This window comes from Acipenser ruthenus, chromosome 16 (genome assembly GCF_902713425.1).
Source record: "Acipenser ruthenus chromosome 16, fAciRut3.2 maternal haplotype, whole genome shotgun sequence".
Classification (NCBI taxonomy): Eukaryota; Metazoa; Chordata; class Actinopteri; order Acipenseriformes; family Acipenseridae; genus Acipenser; species Acipenser ruthenus.
Window position 1 is genome coordinate 29591327 of NC_081204.1, and position 27412 is coordinate 29618738.

At 37.1% G+C, this 27412-nt stretch overlaps 1 protein-coding gene across 7 annotated transcripts in view; it reads right to left on the reverse strand.

Moving 5' to 3' along the window:
• The window catches only part of LOC117411924 (protein diaphanous homolog 2-like), a 403755-nt gene that overhangs the window by 231916 nt on the left and 144427 nt on the right, over positions 1 to 27412 (reverse strand). For 5 of the 7 annotated variants that reach the window (XM_058989329.1, XM_058989330.1, XM_058989332.1 and 2 more), the window contains 3 exons: positions 25709 to 25774; positions 21928 to 22242; positions 14948 to 15062 (listed from right to left, as the gene is read on the reverse strand). In XM_058989329.1, coding sequence (XP_058845312.1) covers positions 14948 to 15062; positions 21928 to 22242; positions 25709 to 25774 — 496 coding nt within the window. The remainder of the gene's footprint in view (positions 1 to 14947; positions 15063 to 21927; positions 22243 to 25708; positions 25775 to 27412) is intronic. The other 2 variants (XM_058989334.1, XM_058989333.1) reach the window with 1 other exon arrangement.

Consider the following 27412-nt stretch of genomic DNA (forward strand, 5'->3'; position numbering starts at 1 on the left):
GGTTTGGGCCTGCTTTTCTTCAGCAGGGACAGGGAAGATGGTTAAAATTGATGGGAAGATGGATGGAGCCAAATACAGGACCATTCTGGAAGAAAACCTGATGGAGTCTGCAAAAGACCTGAGACTGGGACGGAGATTTGTCTTCCAACAAGACAATGATCCAAAACATAAAGCAAAATCTACAATGGAATGGTTCACAAATAAACATATCCAGGTGTTAGAATGGCCAAGTCAAAGTCCAGACCTGAATCCAATCGAGAATCTGTGGAAAGAACTGAAAACTGCTGTTCACAAATGCTCTCCATCCAACCTCACTGAGCTCGAGCTGTTTTACAAGGAGGAATGGGCAAACATTTCAGTCTCTCGATGTGCAAAACTGATAGAGACATACCCCAAGAGACTTACAGCTGTAATCGCAGCAAAAGGTGGCGCTACAAAGTATTAACTTAAGGGGGCTGAATAATTTTGCACGCCCAATTTTTCAGTTTTTTATTTGTTAAAAAAGTTTGAAATATCCAATAAATTTCGTTCCACTTCATGATTGTGTCCCACTTGTTGTTGATTCTTCACAAAAAATTACAGTTTCATATCTTTATGTTTGAAGCCTGAAATGTGGCAAAAGGTCGCAAAGTTCAAGGGGGCCGAATACTTTCGCAAGGCACTGTACCTGTGTTTAACTACAAAAAGGCATTTCAGAAAGTGAAAACAATAGCTGAAAACTTTTCACTTAAAAAAAAAGGACTTCATTTAAAAGAGTGCGATTCTTCACTTTCATCACTTATAAGCTTGGGGCTTAAAACAGCCATCTAATGTGTTGTGACTCTTTTTTAATAAACTGTTTAAAAGAAAGAAGAAAAAAGGACAGACAGTAAACGCTACATTTCAGAGATACTTGTACCTTAAGGCTGTAACAATTTTTATAATATACATTCAAGATCCCCCGCCCTTCTCTTCTATTTAAAAAAAACTCATAAAAAAGGAGATCAAAATTAAAACTAGCAGCTAAGACTACAGTAGCAGGGCAACGCTCCCAATTTAGGAATGCAAGCACACAATTTAAAAGCAGAATTTCTATTTGTGCACCAAGAGAGCCTGACTTCAGAAAAGATTACTCAGGTAGAACTGAGGACAATCCTCCCATGCATTGGGAAGTTGTGATTGAAAATACAGTGCTTTGTGCAGAGTCTTTGGAACACTGCAATCACCATAACAGGTACTGCATTCCAAAGGGACCCTTTTAAAAGTTCAGCAGAAAGAAACACGTACATCACACACGCCCATTTCCATCTTCTGTACAGCTGAGGCTTTGAAAATGCTATTTTTTTCCCCCCATTAAAACTTGTAAAAGCTATATCTCATGAAACTCACCGTTTCTCTTAAACGTCTATGTAATTTAGTCTTGCTGAATGACAACGGCGCCCCAACTGTAAATCCATATGTTATCTCACTGCTGTGAAAATCAATATTGTTTATATTCAGTGAGGTAACAACTTGAGCATGACCCGTTCTAATTGATTGTTTACTGAGGCATGCATCTGCACTAACAAATGCTCTTGCAACACAACAGTTCAGCCTGTGGTATGACTCCTGTTACATATGGCAAGCCAGCCCTCCATACCACTACAGGACTTGCATTCATAGGCACACAGAACAGATTGCCTCATTCAAAGCTCACGTACAATAATGGGGCTTCACAGATTTTCTACCGTGCCCTGGCGGTCCTGAAGAGTTTTATTGGAATGAAGACAAGGTTTTGCACAAGAACAATTACTAAAGTAAATTTTAGAAAACAGCCTGGTCATAAAATCTGTACACACTATTATACAAGCAAGTAACATTTTTCTATGTCACAATGAAATTCAGAATAAAGTGGTGCATGATTAAGATCTCAGTCAAGTGGCAGAACTAGATATACAGGACAAAATAGGGGCCATTTTGACACTCTAATCACAGTTATACTGTCCATTTTCTTTTAATATCAACACAGCGTTGTTCCTTACTAATATAAAGACAGACAATAAAGAATATTTTTTAAAAAATGGCTAATGTCAACAATTTGTTTTTGACTTTGGGTTTGCAGGCTTGTAACATCAGTGTAACTACTTAATTAAATCAATCATATTGTGATGCCCAAACAATTATTAGTCATGACTGTTCTCTTTGATCTACTCCTCAATTCCTTCAACCCTGACCCTCTGCTCACAGGAACACCAGTCAGATATTCTAAAGGAAGGAGGATCCTGACATTGCCCCAATTGAAACCCGAGGGTCTTTACATCTGGGAAAGCTGCTTGAGACAATGAATCCATCCCAGTTCTCTGCTACAGTTCTGGAATCCTGAATGGAATGAAACCCTGTATATGTTGTCAAGGCTGCTCTCTGTTAATTCTTAGAACCCATACAGGAATCAAATCACAATCTAGTGTTGCTCATGGTTTAGTCCAGAGGGAATATTACATTTGTTTGTTGTTTTCCTTTTTTTTCGCTGTGTAAATCTGACCATCTCCTCTAAATGTAGGCAGCACAATTTGTACAAATGCCAGAGAGAACATCCAAATGATGTATCAAACTGATCAATTCAAAAGGCCCCCTTAAGCGTATAGATCTTCAGGAATGCACACATAAATGGAATAAAGTGATGACAGAAATGCATATAGTTTTATTCAAATACAGTGCCTTGCAAAAGTATTCAGACCCCTGACCAATTCTCTCATATTACTGAATTACAAATGGTACATTGACATTTCCTTCTGTTTGATATTTTATTTTAAAACACTGAAACTCAAAATCAATTATTGTAAGGTGACATTGGTTTTATGTTGGGAAATATTTTTAAGAAAAATAAAAAACTGAAATATCTTGCTATAATTAGAATTGATCATTTTCTTTCTGGAGACCATTCCCAATGCTAAAAAGCTATCCCTGGAGCTGTACATTAATAATATCAAAATAAACATTTCCCAAGCCATGACAGGGCAGTAACTCATGCAGATCAGAATGAAATTAATAATGAAGAGCCCTCACAGGGCATGATAAAAAAAACCTGCATTGCAAGTGTCAAGATACCTGGGTGCTGTACAGCTGCTCCTTACAAAAACGCATGTGCAACTGTTACATTACACTCGGTTACTGTAGATTAAAATCATGTGCAACTGTTACATTACACTCGGTTACTGTAGATTAAAATCATGTGCAACTGTTACATTACACTCGGTTACTGTAGATTAAAATCATGTGCAACTGTTACATTACACTCGGTTACTGTAGATTAAAATCATGTGCAACTGTTACATTACACTCCATTACTGTAGATTAAAATCATGTGCAACTGTTACATTACACTCCATTACTGTAGATTAAAATCATGTGCAACTGTTACATTACACTCCATTACTGTAGATTAAAATATCATTGTCTTATTTTTCCCCTGTAATTTGAAGCTACATATTTTTTTTTAACATACAATGGTGTACAACCTCAAATAACAGCTAATCATTAGCTGCCTAAATACACAAATTGCCAGACCTCATAATGTGGTATTGGGAAAAGTCCTTAAAACACAAAAAGCTGACCTATTGCATGCAGGTGTCTAACTTTACAAAATGGTATTAAGAAAGTCAAACAAGAGCTGGAAATAGCTATTTTGACTACAACGCCTTCACCACTCAACTGCTTGGGGCTCAAAACATTTACCTTCCATTGTATTTGGTTCTGCTGGGAACTTTTTAAATACTTTACAAACCATTATTTTACAAACACGCAGACTGTAACTGTCAATCTGTTTTCTCTAGAACATTGTATTTGGTAAAGAAAAATACATTATAAAATATTTGAATTTTGAAGAGCTATTTTTAAATGCTATGAGCACAGTAATATTATCCAAGAAATAACCATCATAATTCCTTCAACAAGAGGACACTTTCATGCCAGAGAACCATTTTAAGAGCACTTAACATTGGTCTAAATGGGCCTATTCTGTGTACATTTGATTAAAAATCAGTGGGTTGTCACAGTAGGGTATTAATAACTTTAAACCACAGGAATCCCAAAACAAAGCACACAGGTTACTCCCCACTATCCAGGTCGTCCCCTGTAGCTCATTTTGCAGTAAAGTAATTATAACCCATTCATATTTCAACATGTTTTTGGTTCAGCTCTGGTTTATCACATGCTTTATTAAAATACTGTAAAGATGACTAAGTAACACCGTTGACCCCCGGATACATTTAATAGGTTTGCTGTTGAAATTTGCATAGGTTGCAAAAAGCTCCTAGTTTTAAAAGCACAAGGGCCCTATTTTAAAGCAAGTGCAAGGCACGGCAAATTGTCATAGAGGACTAAAATACATGCAACAACATAAAATTAGCAAAAAATCATATATTTGCATGTACATTATTGTTCTAGACTAGTTTCTAGCCAGTTTTATATTATTAATTATTTAATTTGTCTTTAAAATTCAAGCTTACTCAACCTGTCAATGGACAACTTCCCTTTGTCAGAGTTTTATTTATACAGAATTAATTATCCAACTTAACAGTATCTCTGACGAACCGCGCCCCCCTAGCTGCATGGAATAAACAGAAACAGAAACCAACCTGCATGTGCTGTCCCTTATAAAACTTCCCCACGGTATCATTGTATGGTATGTTTGCACTTTTGCCATGCTTGTACCATGCATTTAACATAGTTTACCCTGATTTACCGTGTTTTTAAATATGCTTTAGCTTAGCTCTTTGTCCTTTGCAAAGCTTACCTATGCTTTACCATGCTTTTACAAGTTACATTTTGTGCATTGTCGTGTAACTTGTTTACATGGGCTTGGACAGAGTGTCTCCAGACTGCTCAGATGTGCCCGAGAGCCAGGGCCCACCCTTTGCAAAGCAGAACGTTATAATAAAATCAGGCAGGGGTGGTCAAATACCGAAAACAGAGATTGGTGGCAATCATTTAGGATGTGCCCAAAATAATAACTTAGCAAAAACATTTCTATTCATGTAATTTTATTTTGTACAGCACCTCCACTACAGTAACAGCTACCTTGTTCACATTAAAATGCTCTATATTCTTTGATTTCACTTCAGAATTACGATTAACTACTGTATATTCCTCAAATTAATCCATATTAAGACTAGACACAGTATCTACATGATTTGCTAAATATGTATTATTTCTTGTGAACCAGCCGGAAACACTGTATTACAAATTGGTTGATGGTTTCCACTCCATGTGTTCCCTTTCCAAAGGCTAGGCTGCACTACACAGCTGTAAAGGGATATACTTCAGGTGATATATTATACACCTCCCATGCACACACATACACAGCATTCCTTACATATATAAATGGAAGGCATTAAATGTTATACTTATACATTTAAACAAAGGCTCAAGGTCAATTGCAGTAAATTCAGGCTAACAAAGATGAAAAACAAAGATATGTGGCTGACTCGTCTATAGCTCATGAAATCCCAGGGTAGCCTACAGTAGCGGGATGCACCTCCTTACTGCAAACCTACTGCTCACACGCAAGCACAATGGTCTGCTAATGAGACACATAAACAAGCACTGGGGTGGTACAGGGAGAGCAACAGAATATAATACTGTACAGTATATCTCCAGAAAACCACTGTTCATAGAGCCATCTTTGCAAAATATACTGCATGAGTCAACACTGAAAGCAGCTGCATAGAGTATGACTATTATTATTATTATTATTATTATTATGGTTACACATACATATAAAAATCATATGAATTACAATGCATTTCCTTCATTATGAATTTGTTGCCATTTTGTCAGGACCAGAACAACCACCACAAATTGATATTGAGATGCAATACATTCTAAACAGACTTTGTTGAAATTCATACAAGTTTGCAGCTGTTATTCTAAAGTGCTATGTGTCTTATTTCAGTGGTTGTGCTTTTTAGGATATGTAAATTGTGTAACAGAACTTGAAATCAAAATGATCTACAGTATATCAATCCCTAGAAATAAAATCTTGTAGATGAAAAACAACTGCAGCTGCAAATTTTAAGTATCCACGATCCTGTTGGAAAAAATAATATTGACTGTAGCAAGACAGCATATTCACGCTAGCTGAGGAGGAGTGTAGAAAAGAGATCTTATTAGCACTGTCTCCCACTATTACTTAATGCACTAAATAACATATCAAAACATTTCAGCACTGAAATCATGGAGTAAATTCAAGGGCAACCTAATGAGAAACAACACATCTTTATCGCCAAATGACTGGAAAAAATATTCCATACAGCTCCCTTGGAAACATATGCCAGTTTTACACAGTATTAAAAAAAACACACACACAACTGTAAATTCATAGGCACATACTCTGTTTCCTTCCAGGGTTTTTGCTAATCTAGCTGCAGAAGATGCAGCCTGGAATACAGATGGGTTTGCTATAGTGAAGGAATAAACAGTTTTCTAGAGCAGCAGAGCAAATGATATGGCATATGCAGGGTATGAAAACCGACCAGAAATCTCATCTCGGAAGCTTCCTGCAAGACAATTAAATAGCATCACAAAAGCAATGTTCCTTTTGGAGATATAGGAGGTATAAAACATACTGTCAAATACACGGACTGCTTTAGTCTTGGGGTTATTTGACAGGTTTTTTTTATTTTTGTTTGTTTTCAAGTTAACAAGCTTTTTAACTCTTTTACTTCCAGTGGTGGGTTTTCCCAGTAGTACAAGTAAAATTTGTACAGCCCATGCATGGAGTCATCTCTTTAATGCAATCCTTTGAAGACACTGAATAAGACTTATTCAAAATGTTTGTCATTGGATTTTAGTTTCTTTTAGTATTTGCATAATGCAAACTATACAGTTTTGGAATAAGGAGGTGCGTCCTGCTTCTGTGCATTACTTTTTTTGAACCATCAGTTTGTAGGACAGATTTGTCAGAATCCATAGATGTTTGGCTGATCTCATATCCCCTGTGGTACACGACAAATGACTATCCACATTCTCTGAGATGCACAGCAATGCAAATGACTATCCGCATTCTCTGAGTTGCACAGCAATGCAAATGACTATCCACATTCTCTGAGATGCACAGCAATGCAAATGACTATCCACATTCTCTGAGATGCACAGCAATGCAAATGACTATCCACATTCTCTGAGATGCACAGCAGTGCAAATGACTATCCGCATTCTCTGAGATGCACAGCAGTGCAAATGACTATCCGCATTCTCTGAGATGCACAGCAATGCAAATGACTATCCACATACTCTGAGGTGCACAGCAATGCAAATGACTATCCGCATTCTCTGAGATGCACAGCAGTGCAAATGACTATCCACATTCTCTGAGATGCACAGCAGTGCAAATGACTATCCACATTCTCTGAGGTGCACAGCAATGCAAATGACTATCCACATTCCCGGAGATGCACAGCAATGCAAATGAAATTCCCATAAAAAGCAGAAATGAGGACTTAAGAAAACAAGCAATCCCACCCTGTCTCACAAATATCTTAATTAAAAACTCTTAGAGAGACTAATACAATTCACTGATACTGCACGTTGTTTCAATCACAAATAGAGATATGCACAGCATCAATAAAGCATAGTGAACGCATGGTAAATAATAGCAAAGCAATGTAAAGAACAGTGAGGTATGGTAAAGAGTATTAATTAACATGGTAAGCTGAGGTAAATTATGGTTAATGCACGGTATTACCATGATAAACTTGTATAAGGGTGCAACTCAAACAGCTCAGATCTGCATCGTGGAAGCTCAATATAATTCAGTTGCAGTGAACAACAACATATACAGCACATCTTATTCCTGAATAAACTTTACATACATGCATCTTAAATGCAGCTCTCTCTACTACATATTTCACAGTGATATGTTCATCTCTGCTTCATAACAAAATGTCATGTGTGATGCTTGTACTCTGCTGTTTAGTACATGCTAGCAGATTGTGCTAGCTACTGAATGATAATACAGATTAAAAAACTGTTTTCATGCAAACTGAACTCTTATAATACTCACTGATAAGTGTGTCCCAATTTAATAACTGATTGGTTCACTGGCTGTGTGGATAGCATCAGATACACACCGTAGTTGGGTTATTCAAAATAAAAATAAAAAACCTGTATGAATGTATTTGTGACATACTTTGAGGTTCAACACTTGTCACGGTGCAAAGTTCTGGATTGTGATATTCCACAGGGATTCCTGTGAAGTCTGCTGCTAGTACACAGTGCGATATGGGAGCTCACAAAGCAGACAGCTACATAGAGTGCAAGTGTCAAAGTCCAGCTTCACGAGTAAGCTACAAAGTGGGAGTGCCTTTGATCACAAACCAGCTTAGCTATGTGTTAAAAGAGTTATTAGCCAAGTAACTAAAGCTAAACTCCCACCGCTTCAATCATTACTGAGTCTATAAACCCTGAGCGAGGAGGTCATTATTTTTGCAGTGTGTTCTGCTGCAAGGATTCTAACACTGCTGGTGACCACTAAGGCTGATATCCATGATGTAAACCATTAGTGTCATCCACCCTCCACCACCACCGATCAGTATCATGAAAAGGTACGACCCATCGTGAGTCACGTTACACCTTACAAGAATGCAATATGTTTTGGAATAGAAGCTTGGTTAAACCCCACGGGGCCAGAACTGCGATAGGCTGCTTGTTTGCTGAAGGAAGCGAGTGGAAACGTGGCTTAAAGATCATTTCTCAATATATTTAAAAAAACAATAAAAAGTAACACACATATGTTAAAACTGGAGAAGCCCATACAAATTGATCATGGATTTCTCCATTAAACCCGCACGGTTAAGAAGTCAGTAAACAGGACATTTTAAAATGACTGTTATTAGCCATTTCGTAAAAGTATTGAAGGTCGGACTATATTAGGACTACATATTTTTATTCCCATACTTTTTTGACTTGTGTGTATTTTGCTGGAATATTATGAAGGAATTATGAAAGCTATGTCTCTGCATGCTCTCTACAGGCAGTGAAGGTCAAGCATGTATAATGATCGATAACTGGCTAGGATCGCTTCAGAACTAGTTTAATCAAACTTTTTTTTTTTTTTTTTTACTACCTATCAGTGCTATTGTATTTTCAGGGTTGTATAGCTTTAATTTAATAATAATATCAAAATAACTTTTTTTTTTCCAGCTTTCAAGAATAGTTTGTTTTTTAGAGAATGTAATAACTGGTGCTGCACTGGATTCAACAGTAGCAATTAAGTATGATATGTCATTCAGAGACAATTAAATACAAATTTGATTTATGACTGCTTTGTTCTTGTTTATCTATTATTGTTTTTTTTTTCCTTTTCCCAGACTACATCTTCAAAATTAAAATGTGAAGCCCCTCTGGCAACCATGTTTAAATCTATTTTTTTTAAAAAGGTAAAAACTGCAGTGACATGTAAACAATGCATAATGTATACGTACACAGATAGATCCAAGTCAATGGAGTACTTTTGTGTGACGCTTGTAGTAATGAAGCACCCATATAATCTGTTTACTTAGTTCTTCTAATGTTTTACCATAATGAACATTGCTTGATCTTAGTCTGCTGTTATTTCAAATATCAAAATACACATGAAAAATGAGAACAGGCACTCAGGACAGGCCAAAGCGAATGCGGCGGTGCGGATGCAACAGAAACAAGGTGTCATAAACTCTGGTTGCAAGCACCTTTTGTAGATGGTGTTTGGTGGGGTTTTCAAATGTTTTGGTAGGAACATTGTAAGCTTTGATAAGCATAGAAAAAAAAGCTCAAATATAGTCCATATTTGTAAACAATTAAATTATGAATTAGCATTTAGATTTTGTGGTGGTTATCTCATTTGTAAAGGGTTAGTATGCTAGCAAGTGACAGATCTGGAACTCCATAAATTGCCACATTTCCATCTATAGTAAGAGCTGAAAATAGGCCACTGAACTTAGACTAGTGACCCCCAGTCAAGATTGTGGACTGGTAGTAATGAACAGCTCTAATGACTGAGACTCAGTGACCCCCTGTCAAGATCGTGGACTGGTAGTAATGAACAGCTCTAATACACTGTGTTGGAGGAGCGGAGGGCTGTCATTTAATTATACTATCAGGGAGACATAGGAGGTACAGTAGGCGATTACTTTTAATAATGGCACTTGTACAATAAATGTGATACATGCAAGCAATCTTTTATCTTTGTACAACGTGCTGTTCTTATTGAATTTCAGACTGCAGATGGAACCGGCAGTAGTCCCAGTTTGGTACTGGTAGAAGACAGGGTTTCATAGTGCAGATACAATCGTAGCATTAGACTTTTTGTTCAAACTACTTGACCAAACTAACTCTTTTGAGAATTTGTTATTTTTAAAGAAATTTCCAGCATCTATCCTGTAGCACTCAACAACAATATGTTTCAGATTCATAAAAAAAAAAATCAAAGGTCTATCTTTAGATCAATAACAACCTATTTTTCTCAAGATGCTCACAATCCTCTCAGGAAAAAGAAAGGTTTAGATGACATGAATAGAAATGATGATGGTGATGTACCACCCAAGGGACAATAATACAGAAGAATAAAAGTTGTTATATATATATATACTGTGTGTGTGTGTGTATATATATATATATATATATATATATATATATATATATATATATATATATATATATATATATATATATATATATATATATATATGAGAGAGAGAGAGAGAGATATAGAGAGAGAACGAGAGAGATAGATATTCATATTTAGTGCATTAAATGGAAGTGTGTTTTGCTTTTCAAAAATACACTCAATACTACTCCCTTCTTCCATAGAGTGGGTATTAAAACTGTCTTCTGTTAAACAGGCCTGTTTTGACTTGAGTCCCCTCCCTGACAACCTCTATAGAGATGTCAACCTTTTCACTCTGTTCTGCTCAAGTGGTTATGGCGTTTAGTAAGCCTGAGCTTAAGGCTTCAGAGGGATGGCTTAGCAACAACTAACCTGAGGTTCAAGGCCAGCTATCAAAGTCATCTGCAAGGTACAGTTCTGCATCTGATGGCATGTTGATCTGCTGGATGCTTAGATGTCTGACATGTGCGTCACCTAGCTTTCAGTTGACATGCATTGAGCACATACAGTACAACGAGCTTACTGGCATTTTAGCTTCACCCCTGATTTATGTATGTTATCTGCAATATAAGAGAACTTAGACAAGATCACACATTGAATCAGAACGTTTTGTTGCAGTGGATTTTGTCACGGTACACTACTGCTTATAATTACGGGAAAGAGTCTACATTTATTTAAGTATGAAAAATGCCCAACAAATCCACATGTATTATCATGTATTACAGCTTGTACACTTGTTTAAGTAAAGTGTCTCTTGTTTCAAGAGCCTAAGTGAGGAGGTACATATATATATATATATATTCATACATTGCATAATATAAGAAATGTTTCATTTTGCTGCTGTTTATCATCTTGTATCCCCCTAAACTGACACCCAGTGTTGACCCCACCCTGTGGATGGGCTGAGAAATGCATGTTACCCCTCTACTGTTATAGTGCAGGCAGGTTTGAATCACTGAGGGAATGTATCATCTTCTCAGAGAACCTATTTAGTAGTCCACAATGCCTGCAGAGAAAACCTATTAATACAAACAGGGGAAAAAAAAACTGATTTGGCAGCATCAATCTTAGTCTAACAGCACAGTAAAGCTCTGGTACAAAATTGCTTTTCAAATGCAGAAGTCTGTGTTGCATGGTCAATCGACAAGTGCATCTTATTTGATCCCTCGAGCAGAACAGCTGCAAGACCATTGATAGACATAACAATGTGAGTTTAGGCAGGGGAAAGAAAAAACTAAAAAAAAAAAACAATAAAACAAATTTCAAATAACGCAGCAGAACAGATTGGAAATTTAAGTACAAAAGAAAAAGCCAAACAAAGCGAGTCCCTTAATGTTCTTCTGTCTCAATATAACAATGCAGCTGTGGCATGTCTTGCATGGTACACAAGCACTAACCTCCCACTTCTTTCCCATCTGTAAGGCTTATTCTGACAGCCACGTCACAGGTATTGGTCTCTGGTGAGATTTGGGAAATGTAATCAACTGGGATTGCTTAAACAAGGGCATGTTGTTTTTCTTCTCTTTTCTTAAAAGACGAAGTTGATCCGGCGGGGAGCAAACTGACCTGAAAACCAATGAATATCAGAATCCTTCTTTGCTGCTCCTCAGTGAGTGTAACTAAAGTGTTGGCTATGTATGTGCATGACATGGAACACTAAATATATGTTTAAAACTGTTCTTGTGCAATTTCCAATATTGTTAATGCAGTTTGTTTGGTGCATCTAAATATATATATAGATATATCTAAATATAGAGATATATATATATATATATATATATATAGATAGATAGAGATATATATATACACACACTCACACACACACTTTAATTTTGAAGCCCACACCATTTCTTTTTTTGCTCACGTTCATTCACTAGATTTATTTTACAGCAAGTAAGCAATGTCCAATATCTCCTTCCACAAAAAGAAAAAAAAGAAAACCAATTCCACCAGGTATTTTCTGCTGAAATATATAACAAGTCGGTTTCACATTGCCTGGAGCAGTAAGAAGAACCTGCTAGACAATCTGAAAGTGCAAAGACCCAGATGAAAAGGGTAGGTGATGTCCTTGACGTGAAACCATCCTTAAGGTCTTGATTATTACATTTTCAGCCAAGGTAAACTGGAACGACCACACTGTTATCTATCCCTGGATTATTAACCTTGGACTGCAGATAGTGTTTATACTTCAGGCCTTCTGCAAGGGATTCAGAACAAAAAATACTGCAATTTAAAAAAGAAAATGCAATAAGATACACAAGTATTCAATACAAAAAAGATAAGAGTGTAGATTATTGTGGAAGATACATCAAACTGCTAAAGTTACCACCAAACAACTTCACGCTTGAGTCCTTCAATGAACCTTATGAGCTGCATTTTATGGAAGCACATACTATATTACACTGATGAATTAGAGTGGTTTGATAACGGCTACATCCTTAAAATAAATTATATAAATTGCACAAAACAACATCAATAAATTCAGGATATCTTTGGCAGCACTGTTTTGGCAGTTTTTATAAAACTGCCTTTAACAACATTAGACACATCCTGCTAAGGGCCTGTTCTCTCAAACACGTGAGCCAGAGCAGTCAGTCCTTTCAAACCTTGTGCACACTTTTTTAATCAAGCACATTCATACTTTGAATCAATATTTTTTTTTTTCAACTTTCTGAATATGTTCTATACCCACAGCATGACTGCAGGGATTGCAATATCAGCCGACATGTTTGTCCACTTGACTAAGAAGTAGGTATTTTAAAATGCTCTACAAAAGAAAAAAAAAAATACAGATGTGCATTATCCTGGCGGTATTCTCGGTTTACCCAAGAACCTTTGAGTGTGTATGAGTACACAATATCAGGGTATTATATCACATTGAATGTTGACTTGCTACACAGCAGAACAACTGGGAACTATATTACGGCTACTGAGAGTAATTTGTTAAGGTTGTACTAGCACCAGTAACAAATCCATCATCACAAGAACCCTATAATATGAATTTCAGCAACAATTTAATTATATTTGCCCTTGGAGAACATAACTCTGGTTTGGTCATATAATATTAAGATAGCCACAGGGTAGGCAATTTAATAAATGAGAACTGTAATGCAATATTATTGCTACATACAACAATAGGGCTCTTTCTTTAGCTTAATCACAGTGCAATTAAATGCCGTAGGTCTTGCCTTCAAGGTTTATTCCAGTCACAACCCATAAGACCTGTTGGCTAGCTGAGTCATCAAGTGTGATTGTATACAAGGAATGGCAGCTTCTGCCTTAATGCACTTAAGCAATATGCCCAAATTTGTTTCTCTGCACTCCGAGGTATAGAGTACACAGAAGCCTTATAAGATTGGTCTTATTGACAAGGTGTACATGACTGATTTGTCTCATGAGTTAAGTTCTTTTACTTGAGTGACTGACACACATTTGCATCAGTAGAGACCACATGTCATACATTGCAAAATGTTACAAAAAGCATTCATTTGAGTGATTAAATCATAAGCGGTAGTACCCACATGTGGAGTTTACAGCACTTTGCTATCCAAGCCTGAGTTAGTTGAGGGAAGACTCCTTATTCTCCCCCCGCCCCCCTTCTATATATTGGGTAGAGTTGTTCAAAGGGTCTTATACAGTAGTGGGGTAAAACTGACAGCAAAAACAATTTAACTGTCAGCCTCACAACACTGTTAGTTTAGTGTAACATTTCAGCATTACGACAATGATTTAAAATAAAGCTGCCAGGAGGAATGTCTTTTCATTGCTATTAAGCAGTAATGAAGGTTTGTTTGTTTGTTTATCTCTAGTTTGCTTGCTTAAATGTCTTTTATTAAGAATACAAACACACAGCATCTGCCGACACACTAAAAGACCAAAGGACTCTGCGATGAATAGATAATGAAGAGAGAGAGGAACTCTAAAGGTTACGATTCACGTTCGCTGGCAGACAGCTTCTACATTGCAGGCAAGCCATCGCACTGGATTCTGGGTAATTAGAGCACCAGGATTCAGACAGACAGGGAAATCAGCTTCACTGGTGTCATCAGCAAGGATTTTGCCCCCCACTGCTCACTGCCTACGTTTACTTAGTTTTTCTTTGTGTCAAAAGAGTTTTGAAAAGTACAGTACTGGAAATATGGAAACATTTCACAAGTAAGGGTAAGTAAGAACATTTTGATATCTACTGGTACAGTATCTATATGTTGGAATATAGCAAATGGCCCTACAGAACGAAAAAAAATGATTAAAGCACCATTCTTTTCATCACAAATGAAAGGATATCCATGGCATTGCTGCATATTTCAAGCATGTTCAAGCATTTTAGAGATAGAATGTGGGTACCTGTTGTCTTGGTGGCAAATAGGAGGGCCATCTTAGTGAAGAGATCAGGGCTCTCAAACTTCTCTTCTTTGACTTTAATCCAGAAACAGTTTTCTGTCATTTCCTGAGGCACAATCTGAAATTACACAGGAAGCTAATTCAATTTTAAATCACCGCTAGTAATTAGCATACCAAAGCCATTGAACACTTAAGTATAGATGTATTCTATATTGGAAAGAAGAACAAAAAAAACATGTATCTGGAACACTTTCAATTTGAAATATCAATTATGTATCTGTTTTCCAGTCTATTTCTACAAAATAAATCTTTCTGCTTGATAAACACAAATTACTGAAAGATACTTGGCATCGAGTTCTAGTTATTGAAATACAGTTAAAACAATAATTATGTAGAATAAATATCTGATTAACTCAGATTTTTCCTCCCACGTTGTTTACTACTCTCAGGGAAAATTAATTATTTTCAAATGACCCAGTCATAATACACCCTCATTGCTTGTGAGTGTTATTCTGATTAGCCATTTCAAGTGTTTCTTACAACTACTTGCAAGATATCAAATAAGTATTGTACCAGTTGTAATTAAGCAATTATGAACAATGGAACAGTCCTCTAATGACAATGTTCTGCACTGTGATAAACATGTAAAATACTGACTGACACACGTGGCCACTTGAATCAACTGAAGCTGCATTTTTATCTATGACAACGGGTTTATTGTAAATTAATTTTCTACCAAATTAATTTATTAGAAGATGCTAGTCTGCAGTCCCACCTCCAATTAATACATTCCACATAATAAACCACAGATTTAATTAAAATGTATTTACTGGATCTCATTGTGTAATCTACCTTGCATTCATACAAATTAAATGACAGAGTGACCAGATTATGCCACTTTGCTGAGCAGATGCAGAGCTTGATCATGGGAAAGTAATTCTTTGAATTCAGCTGTTGAATTTAGGTTTGAATGTTCATACATTGTACTACTTGTTATATAAACAATGTTCATGGCCATCCTTATTCGTGGAATAACTACAATACTCTATGAACATTCAAGGTGTATTCATATTAGTCCAACCAACAGACCTCATGCAGAATTAGGTCACCATGCTCCTGATTTTGATACCCTTGAGAAAGAGCAAAGCAATACCTATTGCAGGTTTCATTACAATTGTTCTCCAGATGTTAGTGTGACAATCATATATACAAACAGACCTTTTTTCTTTTACTTGTTATTTTATTTATTTATTTATGTATGTATTTATTTATTTATTTATTCACTTTTTGTTTGAAAAACAATCAATAAATTTCCCCTGCACATGAACCAAAATACAAGGCAGAAAATTGCTCAAAACAGATAAAAGTATAAACCTGCCTCGGTATTGACCTTTTCAGCCCTACTAGCTACCAGTCGTTGCTGACAAAAGTGTGGCTTCTATCTCCTTGCATTTGACTCCAAATGAGCTGGTTCTGCAGAAAAACAACTCTTTACTTGGCAGAGACTCGCCAGGTCCTCAGGCAAGAGAAATGTATTTGTCTGAAAATATTTCTACACAAGAGTAGTTTTGCTTGTACCATTTCAAAAAGGTCCCATCCTCCATGATGGTTAGGAGCAAGGAAGCAGCTTTAGGGAATATGGCTTGTGTGTATATGTTGCAGAATGGATAAGAACTTCAGTCTTATGCCTTAACCAAGCACATAACACCCTTACACATCATGCTGAGATTTTGGTTTTATCCCAAGGCCTGATGGACGCCACTCGTCCTCTGGCCACATACTGAGCCATCAGCATTGTCATACTTATTATTCTTCAGGCTACTTTGGACTTCTTACTACTTTGTGTTTCTGACCCACCCCCCTTACATTCGAGGTCAGAGAGCCCATGAATCCCAAACACCACTTGCTCTAAGGAGAAGAATGAATACGTTGTAGTTACCAAGCAGGTCAGGTCCTTAAGACAAAACTGTTGTGTATGAAAGAGTATCTTTGAAATATGGAAACTGCAGAATTTGCATAGTTAACACATAAGTGAATAAGTTATTTCTTGCAGGTAGTAATGAGGCCCACAGTTCAGGGGTGACCTGAAGATCTAAATTAAAAGTAGAAGACATGCTTGGATCTGATCAGTGCACAACTTTAATTACATGGAGCTCACTTTTCATGATTCATAGACAAGCTGTAATTAAAGAGCTATGTTCTGTGGGGGGGGGCACACATGTCCGATCTCTGTCAACATTTTAAAGGCAACCTGACATCTATAATGAATGGGGCATGAAAAATAAACAGCACTGAGTTTACAGCAGCTATGAGCGAGAGCGATCAGACTATTGATTTTTTTTTTTCTCCCTAGTAAAAGTCAGGCAGTTTACCCTTGACATTTAATAACTGTTTTACAATCTTGGCTTTTAGATTTTTATTGTCAATTATTAATTTGAAAACCATTTAAATATTTCAGGTAGAGATTAGGAGGGCAGACACAGGAAACGTGTTTGCTACCCTTACATGGCATGTAGGCTTTTTAAAGTTACAAGACATACCACAAATTCATAAGCATGGGTGGAAACTGAAATATTAATTCTCTGTATCACAGGTGCTCACTACATCATCGGTCAATAAGAACCACGTTTTAAAAGGGAACCATCTGAAGGCTAAACTATCAGAACACATAACTGGTACAGACCAAGCACTCACTAAGAAACACAGAAATATTGCTCTATTAAGTATTAAGTCTGTACTTAAAAGTATTTAATAGGAGCTGAAAAAAGGACTAAACAGGCCTACCCTGGGTTTTTTTTCACTTTAAAAAAAAAAATACGCTTAAACATTTGGAACAATGGACAATCATTGGTTGGCCCAGAATTTAAAAAAAAAAAAAAAAAAAAAAAAAAAAAAAATTTTAAAAAAGCTACAGGCAAGCAATACAAAACTAGGTTAAATACCCACTATAAACATATCCAAAATATGATAATAAACCCCATATACTGTAGACACAAACATGTGCAGAATGGATTAAAAAAAAAAAAACACATCACCATATTAAACTAACTACAGCCAAAGCGTTCCACACCAACCTTTCAAACCTTGAAAAATGAATTAAAATCAATCACTTTTCAAAGGACTTAAGGTGCTCACTGTTCGCGCAAAACAAGCATGCCGACACAAACTCACTAAATCAGCCCCTCAAACACACTCACAGCAAGTAGTTCATATCTTTTCCAAACCAGTTCCCCAGAACTAATTATAGCATCTTATGCTCTATATTGATGAATCCCCTCTGTAGTCCTAACATGTATCCTACTTTCTTAAAAATGAACTACTCTAACATAGCCCCAGGTCAGCTGCAACAACTTTCTCAAAGTAATAAACACAAGATACACATGTTTCAGCTGGATTATCAACCGCTTCTCTAAAGTGCTTTAAAACTGATACTCCTAAGTAATTAGCAAATTATCTGAAGAAAACATATTGGAAATTGTAATCTTGTTCTATTTTAACTGCTGTAAACCTGCTGTCTTGTCCACAGGGGGTTCAGAGCACAAGTTTTTGCCAGATTTCACACTGTTCCGTCGGCCTCAGACACAGGCTGAGCAATCATTTACTTTTCCGTAAACTTGTTCTCTTCCCAAGGGTAGGTGTTCTAACCATAGGAGAAATTACATTACAACACCTTGAGGCTACAATCTCAAGCGTTGCTGCTGAAAATCAGTTACATGCTAAAAAAAATTTGTTTCCGCACTTTATCGCTCTTGGCTGCTTTAACTTTCAGTGCATTTTTTTTTTTCCTTGTTGCAGATGGAAGGGTCTCCAGTGGGGGATTTAAAGAGAAGCGAGAGCTATAAAAAGCAATTCCTGCTACCTTGGAAACTTCTGTCCTGTCACTATGGGTGGGTAAAGACATTGCTAAATGTATGCTCCTGCCACATCAGTTCCAATTAGAAGCGGATAAAGATTTGAAGTATAACTTGACAGCACAATCACCAGATGTGTACCCTTCTGTCAAAGAGAAAAAGCTGTATCCATCATATTTAATTTTTTATTTAACTAGGCATATATGTATATATTTAAATGTGTGCATTCCACAGCTGACACCATGCAAATAATGAGAGAAATCTAGAGATGAACAAATCAATGTGGTTCGGTTTCTCGGCTGGTGTGCATAGTACACAAAACACTCCATTGCTATACAGTAACGCTGTGTACTGTATACCACCATACCTATTGAGTATACATATTGACAAGGGGTGTTCAATAAGTTCTAAGCACTAAATGCAGATTAAATTGCTTTAATTTCCATTTAACATAACTTCAAATAAATATAGGGGTTAGATTTATTTATGTATTTATTTATTAGTGAAGTAAAAGCTATTCATGTGGTATCACTCCTACTTTCTTGTATCCCTGCTCTATGTACATTTGAAAGAGGTTGCTTTCAATATGTTTAATAAGTGTTCCACAGCTACATCATGTTTGTATTCTGTTGCATTCTTTCTTGTATCAAACCCTAACCTAAAATGTAAAAACAAGACCAACGGATAATACAATAAATGAGGGGGAGGGGGAGTTTTGATCATCAGTTTTGCTAATAATTTGAATCCTTTATAATTATAAAAATCAAGGTTTATGTATTTCAGTTTTCTCTGGAATTTTGATGAGCTGCTAAATAACGTGTTTTGTTCAAGCAGCTATCAAGTTCAAGTGCTAAACATAACGACATTCTAAGGGCAAAAAACCACTCTCTTCAACATTATAAGTGTACTAAGAGGTTCTAATGGGGATGTGAACCCTCCTAAAGCATCCATTTGTGTCATTTAACAATGACAAGGAAAAAAGTACAAGCTGCAGCTGACACAAATTAAATGGCAAAAAAAAAAAAGAAAATGTTGTTTCAAACTGACATTCATGTTCAAATAAGGTGTTTGCCAGCATACAGCATAAAGTGACTAGCTCCATTAAAACAGACAGAACTGAAATGTTGGACATTAGCTTAAAAACATATAAAAATGTAGATGACACTTCATAAGTGTGCTGGCCTTTTCTTCAGTGTTAATAACCTGGATGTATTGTCTCTCATGGTAGCATGCAGTTCTGAACAGGCTGAAACAGGCCCCATACAAACCTTTTATTGAGAAGAGAGAGATCTAACTTAATGAAATGAGGCTGGAAACCTTTTAGAGAGTGCATACTTTACCATGGCCACTTTGTTACCCTGTTGCTTTAACTGTGCTTAATAGACTTGGCATAAGGGCTCCAGGTAAAAGCCTGAAATGCACAGAAATGCTTTATCTTTCCTCAGTGACACATTTCTGAAAATGTTATTAAAAGTGGTAATTGGAAGGACTTCCGACAGGCTGCACAATCTGAAAACAGCAGCTTTGCCATTTATCACTTAACACTGGGTAACAATACAGGGCTGTATTTTATACATCACACCCAATAGAAATGTATCCTTCGTAAAAGATCTTTTAGCAGTGGTTTTCTTTAAAATCACCTCATTCACCACTGTCAATCAATACAAACAACGAGAATGCTACGGTATCAAAAAAATAACATAACACGGGAATAGTGACTTTTTTTTCTTCTTTAGTTAATTTCAAATAAACTAACAAAAATCAAACCTGTTTTGCCTCAATCCTAATAAACCAGCTGCTCCAACTTAACTCAGACAACTTTAGAAACCTACTCAGTGGATGGCTGAAGTGAGCTGAGCCAATACATTGCTGACGAGAGACCTGAACAAGACACGTGCATTTTGTTAGAACAAAAACAAAGCACCCTGGGGGCATAACATAATCAGGATGACATCTCGGATGAAATAGTTTGTAAACAAGTCAAAAAGTCTGCGAGATACAGTATGTGGAAACGGCAGTGTAATAAACAAATGAATTTTTATTTTATGACTTTCACATTCGAAACGACCCTGAGAATCATAGAATGCAGTTGTGTACATGAGGCCACCTTAAATCACGGGTCAAAGCAAAGGGTTCATTTGCCAGAGTTTCCATTAAAATGAAAATATGAAGTTGGCATCTCAAAGGGTTTTTGATGTATTAGCAGCTGAATAGCATAAGCTCTTTTACATGGATGCTTTATAAACGTGATACACAACAGTAAGGGCAGATGTACCACAGTGAAGTTATATACTACTTGATAACGAAAAGAAAATGCAGCAGACTACAAATACTGTTTGCCTGAACTGCAATAATACCTACACTCTCAATATAGGCTCTCTGGTAATTCAGTCATTAAACAGCAACCATTTTGTTAACAGTGTTATACACAAGTTATCATGGCTAATAAAGACGTGCGGACATTCGGTGGCTTGTCCTTTCCACTCAGAAAAAGGGCTGATTTCTATCTGACCCAAATTTGTTTTAATATATGTATAATAATAGAAGACTTTATTGGATGTTAGACACTGATACTCTCACAGGACGAATGTATTTTTCTTCAGCTTCCCATACAAAACAAAACAGGAACCTTCGACCTGGTGTGCTGCGTTTGACTGTCTTGTGCAAAAAAAAAAAATCTAACTTGTGGAACCGAGAAACTACTGTATAAAACAATTACCTTAGCCCATATGTTCCAGCTGTGATATCGAAACAAAATGAATTGAAAGCAGAGAAACTGCCTGGGGTGCAAAAGACAGCATTATTAGTTTAGAGAGTATGTGAAGATTTTTTTTTTTATTCACAATGGTAAAGCCGTTCCTTACAGGGTTAGTGTACATGATTTATTACATTTAGATTTTAAATGCAATGCATGGGCAAGGGGCACGTGGAAACTGCAATTTGCTCTTGAAGTGTATAACACTGTCTACACCTGAAATTTAAAGTAGGAAACAATGTCTACCACTAGACAAACATTTCAGCTAACGTCTTTATTCTAACACAGTGTTAACATTACCAGAAATGTTTGTCTGCTTGATTTTCTTATAGTTTTATCTCAAAAACCCAACAGAGCATGACAATATTGTGCAATACCTTGGACCAGTTAGCTCTCTTCATGGCAGCTTCAGGCTTGTACACCTTCTTAGGCTTCAGACCATAAGGCAGTTTGATAACAGCAGGTGGTGGGGGACCTCCGAACATGGGTGGAGGTGGTGGTGCCCCTGGACCCCCTGGGGGTGGCGGTGGAGGGGGAATCCCGCAGTGGAGAGGGGGAGGGGGAGGGGGAGGGGGAGGGGGAGGAGGAGGTGGACAGCCCCCTGGAGGAGGTGGAGGTGGAGGAGGTGGGGGAGGGGGGGCACCTCCTGAAGGTGGGGGAGGGGGTGGGATTCCTGCCGCAGCACTGGTAACCTAGAGAAAAAAAAAAACATCCATGAGAATCCTAGAGCTGTTTCCTAGACTGTGGGTATTACTGTGTCTAATATTCACGTAATAATAATAATAATAATAATAATAATAATAATAATAATAATAATAATAATAATAATAATAATACAGAACGAAAAACAAAACTACAAGACCTGGGTATTTCCAAAAGTTAAACTTTTTATTTTTTATTTAAAGGCTGTTATATTTTTCCCACTGCTCTACTCTGTTGTGGGATGATGAAAGTGTCTGCATTTTTAGGCCAATCCTTTCCTCCCTTGGGCTCTACTCCCTGCGCCGTGGATGAATTTATATAAACGAGCAGCTAACATGACAGGCACATTTACAGGCGTCTCAGCTCCTAACAGCGAGCCAAAGGTTAATGCTCTAAGGTACCATTATTAATATAGCTCCACCTTGCTAGCAGACCTGTGGATGGAAAACTAGGTCAGTCGACTAGTGGATGAGCTGGGTAGGTGACGAGTCAGATATGAAGGGCTCGGAGTGGAGTTTTTAAGCTTTAGAATGTTGTCTTTACTCATGAGATAAGCACCTCACCAGACAGGCAACAATGTGTGACACATTATAGACCACGGAATGAAAGACAATATTTAAGATTGCAAGATAGAAATGCAAGTGTTCGATGTACAATCTTTATACTACACACTCTGTCGTTGGTAAGTCTCATGAATAAGGATTGTGTCTTGGCCCTGAAAACAGATGTACACTGAGCTGCTTGGTGTCACTCCAAGGAAGAAGAGACTCTCAATGGATCTGAATTCAAATGTTGCAGCTTTATGGCCGATTTTCTCAATTCCTACTCTATTCTCTCTTAGAGTGATTGGACCCTTTGGTTAGACACCCTGTTATGCATCTTCACAAAGGCTATAGACAAAGTACCAGCTGTAACATTGGGTAAAGATAGTACTCTGACTGGTAAGTTATATATATATATACTGTATAATTACAAGCACACTGTATGTAAATGTTATTGCCTCAGGATTCTCATTTTGGTTAGGAAATGCAGTGTGTCGGGTTTCCTGAACACCGGCATATAAGAATGATTACACATCTGTCAATCAATGGGTCACTGTGTTCTAGTTTCTCTTCTAGGAATGATGCCGGAGAATGAAAGCAAATTAGCATCATTTTCACTGGCTCACTGAATCAACGAGGCAAGTTTATTATTCTACAGCGTGCCGTGCTTCTTTGTGCCCCACCCCCCGGCAAACAGAATGGTAATTAGTTGTTATTACAATCCAAAGGTTGCACGTAATCTTTGCAACTCTTTTTCCAACCAAAGAGTGTTGGCCTTTCAGTCTCACACCACAGAGCAGCTCCTCTTTTTTTTGTTGTTTTTTTTTTTTTTTAAAGCCCATTTGCGTGAATGCGAGCGTAACACTTTTTGAAGAGCATTGCAAACCATGTCCAGGCATTGATCGCTGGTAACAGGGGTCAAAAATGGGGCAAGTCTGTCTTTCCTAATGGCCCTTTCCTGCTAATGCATTAACTAGCTTGTTCACTTAGTCTCCTGATTAGCATGACATAGCCTTCAGCAAGCAGTTCATATTGCAAGGCAGCAATATTAACGGTTAACCCTTCCACAGGAGCAGAAGGGCACTGCGAAGCAGAATTGTAAATTAGTTTGTCAGGGACCACTGGATTTCACATGCAGCAATGAGTCAGGAAATTAAGTGGGAACTTAGCATCCTTAACAAACGTTTCCTGATAATCAGAATGTTTAGCAAGCGTGTTTCTTTGTGACAACTGAAGATATTAATTGGGGTATATTTTAATGAGCTAAACCAGGGGTAGGCAAGCCAGTCACAGTGTTTGCTTTAACCCTGTTAAAAATGGTTTAATTGAACCCATTAAATATCTATCCAAGTCTTAGTTAATGAATTCATTCACCTATAAAACCCAGAGTGGAATGACCCCTTCAGGACCAGAACTGGGCACCTGTTATCTAAACAGGTTGTCTAAATCTGAATCTAAAACACCCACCAAGAGTAATTATGGTCTTTCTTATTAAAGGGAATATTGAAGCTGCAAATGCTATTTATTTACTTATTTATAGAAGTTTGCAATCCTTTTAAATGGTTCAGAGTTTGGTCCAATTTGGATTGTTTTTGTTCATAGAACAGTTGACCAAGCTGTCGTCTTGCATGTAGGCAGGTTTTGTTTATTATGGATTGGATATCTTCCTGAAATGTAAGTTTAGATGCTAAAGTCCTGTTAGCTTTATAGAGAATCTACATAATAATAATAATAATAGTAGTAATAATAATAATAATACATTTAAACGGTAACTTTGGTTGTTAGTTTACAGGGGATTTCCAACTCACCTTTCAGCCTCGGCTAAGTGCTCTCACAGGCTAACCTCTAGTTAAAATTAGTGTTGTCTTTGAATTACAGTGATTTGCTAAAGTAAATGGCACACCTGAGTCAGTGTGTGCAGTAGTCAGACCACTAATGCCAGAGGATGCCTGTGGCTAACCCAGGGCAGGCTGTCCCAGAAGGAGCCAATCCTTCAAGCTAAAACTCAGAAGACGGAGAAGGGGAACTGAACTGGCATTTAATAAAATCACCTTCTACCCGTGGGGTGATCAACCTTATCTTGCACGGGTTTGAAGTCTTAATAGACTGCTCTGGCATACAAAAATAGTTAATTATTCTGTCTGTTCCTATTGCCGCTCAAAAAGTGGGAATTTGTTAAAAATGTATTTATTCAAAACTAAAAGCTAAGTTTCTAGAAATATGGATCTGTGACAGAGGCAAGTTGATGGATATTCAGCTTGCACTTTTCAAAGTGGTATATATACTGTATACTGCAGGTAAGGATGTAAAGAAGACTGTCTCTGCATAGAGGCTCAGTCCATTGCAGATGTACAGTGTATATGTGTGTGTGTGTTTGAATGTATTTGTGAGTGTTTGCAGTAGAACATACAATGCATCAGTCAAGGTAAACCCCATCACCACCACCACGTCTTCACTGCATTACCTGGTCACCTGTTTATACTGTGTACTGTAAAAAAAAAAAGAGGCAAATCCCCCCATCGCCAATTAGACCCAATTTACACCCACAGGATTGGGGATTTGATCACTTTTTCAGGACAGCCCTTCTTAAAGGGTACATAAGGACCTTTTTTATTTTATTGTACCACATGTCCCCATGTGTTGCTACAACTGTGTACGTAAGGTGTGTGTATTGTTTTTTTTTTTACATTTTGAACACACACGCCTTACGTAAACAGTTGTAGCAACACATGGGAACGTGTAACACAATAAAATAAAAAGGTCCTTATGTACCCTTTAAATACTCCAATATTCCCCAAGTTTTGTGTGGAGGTGTACTTTGACTTCTGCATAAAGAGAAACTGTGCAAAACAAACAAACAAAAAAAGCTTGGGATCCAAAATGTGTTGCAATTATTTTACAGAATAACACCCACCTGTCCACCATCTGTTTCACAGGTATTCTTTGGCGCCTCTTTTTGTCTGCTTCTCTCAATAGCTAGCTAGATAGGTATAAGACAGATGAGCAGGCAGTTCAGACAGAGAAAGACAGACAGAGAATACAGTACATCTAATTCAAAAGACAGCAGGAGACATATAACATGGTAGGAATAGGCAGGTAGCAAGCAGAAAAAATGATCAAGTAGGTTTAAATGAGTAGTGAACTAATACAAGCTCCCGTTCAGATTAATGCCTTTTTTGTGGTTCCCTGCATTGCAACATTTCATATAATAATAATAATAATAATAATAATAATAATAATAATAATAATAATAATAATAATAATCTATTTTTATATAGCGCCTTTTCATAGTGGACCGCCATCACAAAGCGCTTTACAAGATACGAGACTAGGGTGTGTGAACTATGCATCAGCTGCAGAGTCACTTACAACAATGTCTCACCTGAAGACGGAGCACAAGGAGGTTTAGTGACTTGCTCAAGGTCACACAGTGAGTCGGTGGCTGAGCAGGGATTTGAACCGGGGACCTCCTCCACACAGCCTCCTATATAGCAGTACAATACCAGAAATAACCTCTTTCTACAGTCAGGTACTGTATTCCAAATGTACAGTATTTTCATTTTAGCTGTCCGTACATTAGATGATCAGTTGCAAAGCATAGCACACGTCTTCTATAAAATACCTGCCTTTGTAGAAAAGGACTGCTTTTGATATTTGCATAACATAAGTACGATTTTATTCATTAATTTCTTTTTTTTGAAAAAATTAAGAAAAAAAAAAAATGATATCTCCCACTGTAATACTTAATTTAGCTTCTGTGCCCAAATTAATTCTAAAAGGAAATTAATTTACTTGGTAAGTCCATATTACGAAATCTGTCTTTATTTGAGTTTACATTCCCCACAGGCGGTGCAGAAAAGTGTTCCCTTTAAAATCCTAAAAAGTGAATATTAAATATTTATTTCCTTCTCTGCTAGTTTTTAGTCCCTCTGTGTTTCAATACTTTGCATCCTCATGTCCCTCCTCTGCACCCCCCCTCCCCTCCCCCTCTTCTCTTATGATGCCAGGTATTGATTTTCACAGGAAGACTTCACTTTCATTATGGATGTGATTCCCTTTGAATCCCTCGCTTCAATCAGGCTTCTGTAAAAACAAAAAGGGTGTGGCATCTGGCTGCACCAGCAGCAGCAAGACTGTACTTACAAATAAATAAGAGCTGCATTCTGTAAATACAGTTCAGAGAGGCCTCGGCCCAGTGGTGTTGGTGGGTGCACGGAATTCAATATTAAACACAGAATAATGGGAAAAAAATCAAACGTGCATGCAAGATATTGAAAAAGTGTTCTGGGTTCAATCCTATTTTGTTTTTTGTTTTCTAAAGAAGTACTGACTTTTACAGAGGTAACTGGCAACTTGCTCAAGCTGCTTGTGGACAGGTAACTAGTTGCTAGGTGTTGATGCCTGACCCGTAGCAACAGGGCGATCCAACCAGCATCTTATGTTATGCATTGTAAATATGGTACTTCATTAAAAACCCATATTAAAAATAAAACTATTCCTTCTGCAAATGGCTTTATTGTCCAATTGAAACAATATATATATATTTTTTTACCGCTGGTAATATGTTATTTATTTGACACTTTTCTTAGTCACACTTTTGGCATCTATCAAACAAAGC